The 7,799-nt window shown below is 49.8% G+C and overlaps 2 protein-coding genes across 2 annotated transcripts; both read left to right on the forward strand.

Moving 5' to 3' along the window:
- Positions 1-226: 226 nt before the first annotated feature.
- EI90DRAFT_2928527 (uncharacterized protein) lies at positions 227-1,954 on the forward strand (the record flags this gene model as incomplete). The annotated part of the gene is made up of 4 exons (XM_039054965.1): positions 227-503; positions 580-1,095; positions 1,148-1,573; positions 1,638-1,954. The coding sequence occupies 4 exons, from the start codon at positions 227-229 to the stop codon at positions 1,952-1,954; spliced, it is 1,536 nt and encodes a 511-aa protein (XP_038913442.1).
- Positions 1,955-5,633: 3,679 nt separating this feature from the next.
- Positions 5,634-6,267, forward strand: EI90DRAFT_1837728 (uncharacterized protein). Its single transcript, XM_039052253.1, has 3 exons — positions 5,634-5,708; positions 5,789-5,865; positions 5,923-6,267. Exons 2-3 carry the CDS (start codon positions 5,862-5,864, stop codon positions 6,183-6,185), a joined length of 267 nt encoding a protein of 88 aa, XP_038913443.1. The 5' UTR covers positions 5,634-5,708; positions 5,789-5,861; the 3' UTR covers positions 6,186-6,267.
- Positions 6,268-7,799: the final 1,532 nt, after the last annotated feature.

A 7,799-nucleotide genomic window follows, 5' to 3' on the forward strand; every position in this document is an offset into this window, starting at 1 on the left:
AATTTGCAAGCAATTCCCTCGGGCCATGATTCTGCCGGACAATTCTTTCGGCCAACTCTGCTACAATATAGAAAAGCCACCAACGTGCATTATGTAATATGAAAGCCTTCGTTGGATGGGCGCTACAGAATAACGGGAATCACGCGGTGCCATTTCTTAATGCCGCAGCTTCGATGACGGACACGAGGGGGTTGTTTCTTCCACGTCCTTGACGTCTAGCATACCGATGGCATTCGGTTTCATCGACCACCCCCGCGTTAATGAAATCCGGTCCCAGGCCCTCAGCCATCTCGTACCTTCCCCAGAAGCTCGGAAGCCCATAAGTCTACAAAGCATACTCCCTTCACTTGCCCTACTCTGGATCCTCGCGTACCTCGTACGGAAGCCAAACACTTATTTGTTGAGGCTGGCTATCTTCCCACTTGCGTTTGCTTCGTGTCTGCGATTAGCCTTTGGGTGCAAATTACCTGGTCCAGACCAGAACGGAAAGAATCTCGGTTGGAGTAAGATTGCAACTTTCATCTTCGGGGCACCTAAACTGATTTATCGGATCCTCCTTGAAACTTTGTGTTGGTCCAGCCCTTGTTTGGCTTCCCGCTGCCGTAAGAACCATCGACTTAGGTTTGTACAATCGCAAGGGTCAACTCAGAGTGGGCGAATTAGAGCCTGGAAAGCTCAAGGTGCCTGCCAGTGGCCGTAAATCTGGCGGTTTTGACTCTTCCGTTAGTGGAAACAGTCATACCAACGTTCAAGCTGAACAAAACTATTCAAACTCGCTTTGGGGTATCCTGATAGAAGGACTGGATACACTTGTCGCTATGCGTGGTATTGGGTGGGAATTCGGAACTGGAGAAGGCATTTATTTGAAGCCAGATGATCGAGACACTGGGCATAAGACAACATGGTGGCTGCAAACGGTCTGGAAATTACTCAAGTGCTTCATCGTCATGGATTTTGTGGTGTCTTGCTTCAAACTTCTTCCCGGCTTCGAAAAACCAGTTGGGGCAACCATCTTTGCCTACGGAAGAAATGTGGTTGAGAAGTATATCATCTCTTCCCTCCTCTCCTTCATGACGGGGCTCATCATCATTACGAGTATTTGCCAGCACTCCTCCTATTTGTTTCATAGCGTTAATATACATTCTAGGCATCTCCATAGTGTATCACCTGAGTTCATTGGTGTTCGTTGGACTCCTCAACCAGAGCCCTGCCTCCTGGCCCCCCCTCTTTGATCGCCCTTTGTCGAGGACTTCCCTGCACGATTTCTGGTCCAAGGGATGGCATCAACTCCTTCGCAGAACCTTCATTGTCATGTTGGGCCGTCCCCTTCAGTCTCTCTTCGGCTTTGGCGGTTTAGTCGTTGGTTCATTCACCGCTTCAGGGCTATATCATTCCTGGGCGCTGTACGCCCTCGGAGGGGGACCGGATTACCAAGCCTTGATTTTTTTTTCATCGCAGCCTGTAGGATTCTTGCTCGAGCGATTGTTTAGGCGTATCGTTGGGAAAAGAATAGGTGGGTGGTTTGGAATGATTTGGGTGTATCTTTGGATAGTAGTTGGAGGGCAATGGTGCAGTGAGTAATCCATCATTCATCCCTCGCTCAGGCGTACAAAAAAGCCCTAAAATTCGTTCTTCAGTGAATACTTGGCACTCCCGCGGGTTAATGTCGGGCGTGATAATACCACTTAGCATCAGCCCTGCACGGCAAATCTTATTGCCCAACTTAGCGCCACTGACACCCTATATTCGGCCATTTTTCTACGCCAATTCAGCCCAAGGTAAGGGATATTTGGCATATATCTCCATCAACTTTCAGCATCACTATCGCAGGTACCGGGCCACTGCCACTTTGAGTGGGGCTACGCTCTCAAGCTTAATCAAGACGGACACTTGTGTTCCGAGCTGGATTTTATTTCCCGTCCTTTCCACAAACCACACCCCAGCTCGGCAGTGACTACCCAAGATACAATTAGCATCATATCGTTGGTCTACCATAATCCCAAGGGGCTGTTTGTCGTGCGTTTGAGCAACGCTCACTGCATACTAGAATGGAATGTACAAGCTCCTGCCGTCCAAATGATTGAATATACAAATTGATCTCTACCTATTGCATCACAGAAGAGGCTACAGATCTATTCTAACTCTGCTAACGCTCACTGGAAGAACTATCGGAGTAAGCTGAGGAAGTGCACATGAGATCGAAGGGGTTTAGTTTGTGAGTCAAATAGGTAATGCTCTTCAAAGGTCCTGCGGTGCTGACAAGGACGGGGGCCTAGCCCTAAACCGTGGCAACCATTGATTTGCATCTTCGATGATACACTCCCTTCTCATTAACAGACACATATCTTTCTGCGTGATATTCCTCATCTATTCCCGTCTAGTAACCACCGACATCAATCATAAAATGCCAGCAGAACTTACGATGAGGACATTATCACCTTGCTTTACATTCGCCTTGATGGCATTTAGTCAAGCAGTAAACAGATAAAGGAAGTTAGCAATTGACGTCTACCTCCAACCAGTTACGCCAGCAATGGGCCATCCAGCTGCATGGTGGCATGATGAACGACAACAAAGTCGGAAAATGCTCCGCCCAGCGAATTGTCGCCGAGCCTTACGAATGCGAGATTAAAGGGCAAGATGCGTTATGCTTGAGCCAAATGCGTGTGTCAAGGTTTGAATAAGATATTAGTACCTATCTTCTGGTCCATCCGGATCTGAATCTCATCCACGGAGAAGGACACAACGCCGAATGAGGGGATCCTCGATGAAGGGGGCTATAAGAGATTGAAGTGTATATTATTGGCAAAAGGGTGCCAAAAAATTGCGAAGAGTAGCGGGCACTTCCCACGACAGGCGGCGTCCGCCGTGTGTCTCCCATCGGGTGGTCATACATCCACCACGCAGGATAACAAAGGGGGAATGGCAATGTCTGCAACCAACCTAATGAGTGATAACTTGTGTGCCCTGATCGTGCAATGCCAGGGCTTGCTGACCATTCGCACCGGGACCTGGCTGCCACTCAATACTTCAACAATATTCTCCCTTGTCTGTTCACAATGGTGCTCCGCGGCCTGCATTTCTATCCCTTCACCCTGACCATGCATACTGCCGCTTCAACGCGAGAGGAAATCAGCTGTGTTCGAAACTGCACTTGAGAGGTCGACAGGAGCATTGCTCGGCTCGAATGCAGCACCCACAATCACACCTGGGCGCGACCCCACGAGGCCACGTAGAGATGCTGCTGGTCCCCAAACTAATACTCAGCCTCGACCTCTATTAAACTTCCGTCTCGTCGTAATTTAGGTATTCTCGGTGCGGTCCCCATGGGAACCAGAATTCGGGACATTAGGTTTATGTGCACCTCAACTACCCCGAAGCACTAGCATCATTGATTCCTCCCTCTCCCCTCCCAGATTGCGGAGAATCAGGATTGGTTATGTGATCTATCTCCTTCGGGTTTGCGCCGCGGCGCCGTCTTCCCCCCCACTTTAGGGATGCTTTGCGTCGTCCCTTTATGACATCCTGGCACATTTGCAGAAATACAGGGTGTGCGGGCCCTCAGTTGAGTCCACAGGCCTCAACTCAGGTACCACCTAATATCCTTTCTCTCATATTAATCAGTTATTGGCTGAACGCCGAAACTGGGATAATACCTATTGTGATGCTCAGGTGACGTAAATCTTGACTTCAAGGCCCCCAGGCATGGCCCTTAATGCGATTAATGTGGAAGGGGGTATCACTTGCACCACCAGATTGGTCCGGGGACAATGAGTCAATCCAATGTTTTATTCAGGATTCGCTGATACCGAAAGTGCAATACAGAGCCCTCCCTTTTAAAGTGCTCCTTGGAGGGTGTTTGTCATTCTAGTGTGCTCCTTGCGCTGGTGATTGGAGGCCGGCAATGTGACTGCTTTCTCGCCTTTTCGCGTTCAAGATCCCGGAAGACGGACAACTCGCAATCCATAGCCTATGAGTCTTCGCTTCCCGGTTCCATCGGCACCTTCAAGAATAAGAGAATTCCTAACAATACTCGCGATTCATGCAATATTTTTGGTCGTTGGCGACGATTTGTGCGAACACTAGCACCAGCATCTCCAATCCGTCAATTTCCAAGACGACGAATGCAGTTGCTTCTCAATCATTCTGGATTTGAGTGTGCGAGAAATGTTCACATGCTCGGTTGGTTCCACTTATGCCAGTACTGACTCTGAGAAATACCTACCTGCGCAGGTATCTTGCGAGTCCACACTCATGATCGGCAAGAGGCTACCGAACAGGATTTCCATGTCAGCAGTTAGGTTGGCGAGAGCCGTTAGGACTATGTAAAGACAGAGAAGCTCCGAGTGAGAGTGATTGGCTCATAATGGCTTAATCCAGTAGGTTGACCGGGCCGGCATCATGCCCGCGTCGCAGTCATGCTGGTCAGCACATCGTGCTATTCCTTGCCTCTGCTACGATTGTTTGGGACTCAGGATGTATCCCTATCATTACTTGCGCAAAATATGTCCAACTTGGTTTTTATCTGGTTACGTATGGCTGACATCGGCCTCTAGGGCTCCATTTGAGTAACAACAAGTCTCGGGGCCGCCGATTGTTTGGGGGTTGCGGGTCTTTTGATGGGTCTTCTGGCGTCCGCCGCGTTTTCGCGGGGAAAAGTACACGGATGGTCACAAAGGCTGGCAATATCTGGACATAATATTCCGGATCATTTGGTCCGGCTATTACGTATGACGACGGCTGAAACCTGATATGATCAATAAAGGTTCCTGGATCCATTCTAGAGGTCGAGTTTGGCTGGGGTGGCGAAGCCTGTTCCCCCTTCTGCTGCTGGTGTCAGAAGTGGGTTGTGGCGTCCTTCGACCAGCTGAACAGCGTTGGCATGCATATCAACTCATGGGGATGAGGGGAAATTTAATCGCAAACAAGAACGACACAAATTGCCTTGCTTCTAAAATTAACGTAGCCGTTGCGCTGGGTCCGTCCAAATATGTAAATTAAATCGCATCGATGCTTCCATGGAAGCATCCAAATATGTAAGTAACAGCTACGACGGTCAACCAGCCCTCAGCCAACTCCTTTCACCAGCTCCTAATCTTGGTGCACAGCGATGCATGGAGGAACACGCCTTCTGTAGAAAAGCCTCCGGAGTTGAGTGGCGCTTGCTGTTTGCTAATTATCAGGCTTGTCTGTGTGACAGGTTTTCGACCCGAATACGGTCCCTGTTTGAGTGGAGCATAGCCTTGACAATTTGATGCGTGAAGGGTCCATCATTCCTGAAGGACTACACTGATTCTTGCTTTGAGCACCATCCGCAGCTGTCCCGCCCTTTCCAGACGGCGGACAACCAAGGAATGCTCAGAGACCACACTTGCGCGGTTGAACGGTGCAAATCGGTGAACGGGCAGTCGAGATATCGCAGGAGACGTGTTTTCGGCGGTGTGTGACTTTCATCCACCAATAATCCGTATTTCAAAAACGTCATCCAGTCAGTAACATTGGTTCCGCCCGATTATCGGCGTGTGCAGGAAGTAGAGGGCGCAGGAAAAGCATAAAAGGGGGCCAGTAGAAGCAGGTCTCCCTCCCCAGCAATCCCCTCTCTGTGCTCAGTGGCGCCACTCGCTGCGGGATGGCCGTTTGGGGACAAATTTTGTGGATGATCGTCATTATGTGATGAGTCCACGCAGCGTCGCCTGTGGGCTAGGGCGGTTCGTTCACCTTTATTTCCTGCTTTTATCGTTTGATGAATTGATTCGTACTTTGTGGATCTTTGTTTGGCGGTTGCTAGGTCAAAGGTTGTTGGCAAGCGCGCGTTTTCGGTTCGCCATAACTCGCCCTGAGGTGTTTGTGACATCGTGTCAATGAGTAAGTGTTACTCGTCTCCAGCGCTGGCACATTGTTTGACTTTCAGGGTTTATGTAGAATGTTTCTTTTTCTTTTCTTTTTCCGTTTTATGTCACCATGAATGGGCCACCTTCGGATCCGAGTCCTTCCCTCACCACGCAACGATGGCAAGCTCCTCCATACCCACACTTTGTCCAAAAGCAACCACGAAGAAATTGATCAAGTTTGCGACTCGACCGCCTGTCTTTGTTTGTCTGTCTGGGCTCAGCTTCCTCGCACGAGATTGGGACAACACGAGTCTTGGGGCCGTGCTATGGAACTTTCTTTGGCTTTGTCACTGATGCTTGAATGATACTGGTATTCTGGTCTACTTTATCGGTTCCCGACAAATCCACTTCATCTTTCTATAACCAACAACCGACAATTCGCTATGCCAGCAAGGATATAGGGACATTCTGTCTGTGCTTCGTGCGTTTCATTTATTCACTGTGTTGCAATCAGTCCGCTAACGATGTCCTAACGTCTTAGAGCTCTGGCAACAATATTTTCTTTCCGTTCGCCTGTCATGTGTTTTACTTGGTCGGACCGGCGTGATGGTGATGGCAGCAGTGGCCAGCCCTCTGAGCTGGTTGGGGGCAACAAGATCCATCGCCAACGTTGGTTGCCTGGCGGGTGTTCCCTGCGCTGGAGCACTTGTCAGTCACCTACTCAGGGAGGGGAGGGCTGGACATCAAGCGGTCTGATCTCCAGTCTGAGTGGCAGATCGTCCAGTTAGACCCTCCCTGTATGGGGTGGGGCGCCCTATTAGGGCGCCCCCCCCCTAGTGGGCCGGTGAGTTTTCATTCTATCCCGCCCCTTATCGTGATACTGAACCCCTAACACGTTAGGAAATTGTACATTATTCGCTCTGGTGCTGGGCACCTCGTTTAGGTTCCGGATATTCTCGTCTCATGGTGTACTTTCGGCATCGTATATATCTCATTAATTTCCAATGGGATCTGGTATTATTTGTGGGATGACGTGCTCGACGTCGAAAATTGACAGATGAAACAGGTTCAGCCCTGGCCCGGGAAGCGTCCGTTGGCACAAAACAAAAAACACTTTGGCCACGTTAAAGGTCAAAGTCAGAGTGTAGTAAGCATTTCGCGTTCTGCCTTAGTCCCCCTCGCAGTGTCCATGAATCCCTGCCCTACCGTTGGGCGCGATAATGACGAGTTCGCGAGTGGCAATTTGTGTTGTCATGTGGGACGTCGGCTCGTTTATTGGGCGTGTCAATCGGCGGGTCAGGTCAGTGCCTAGAGGCTAGAGGGTGGCTATCTTCCGCAAGTTGTGCATACTAAGTCAGCATTACAAGTTTTGTTGTACTGTTCGCGATCGATGCTTCACTGGAAAGTCCTGGACGCAGACGCAAACAAAGCACGCGGGGTACTCCATATGCAAACCCGTTAAGCCAGCCACTGAGATTCCCCCGAACTTCCACGAAAAAAGCAGCATACCCTGCCTGAATGTGCGCATGACGTTGGAGAGTGAGTGAGAATGGTTTCCGCCATTATGCACGACCCGTAGACAAGCGACATAGTTTGAGTCGGATGTGGGGCAGGCCACATCGGGCCATGGCACATCGCTAGTGACCTAAGCTAGTACCCAGCGACTCAACAACGAGACCTTGGGGAATATGTTGAGCATTTAATCCTCGGGAATCCGAACGGTTCGAAGCGTTGATCCAGTGGGTTCACTGTCATCAGACACTGAACACTAAATAACTGGTTAGGTGCCCTGTTTTGAGGAAATTCTTGCGAAGAAAGCCTGTTCGCGAGAGGTCCCATACAGTAGAATTATTGTATCCGTGGGCTTGCGGCACACGCGCGCACGAAAAACGGTTGTTTTGGAATCGACACAAGACCTGCATGGATTGCTGCAGGAACCAAACTCACGGTTCACATGTGCGATTGTGT

This window comes from Cantharellus anzutake (genome assembly GCF_015039405.1).
Source record: "Cantharellus anzutake strain C23 chromosome Unknown EI90scaffold_42, whole genome shotgun sequence".
Classification (NCBI taxonomy): domain Eukaryota; kingdom Fungi; phylum Basidiomycota; class Agaricomycetes; order Cantharellales; family Hydnaceae; genus Cantharellus; species Cantharellus anzutake.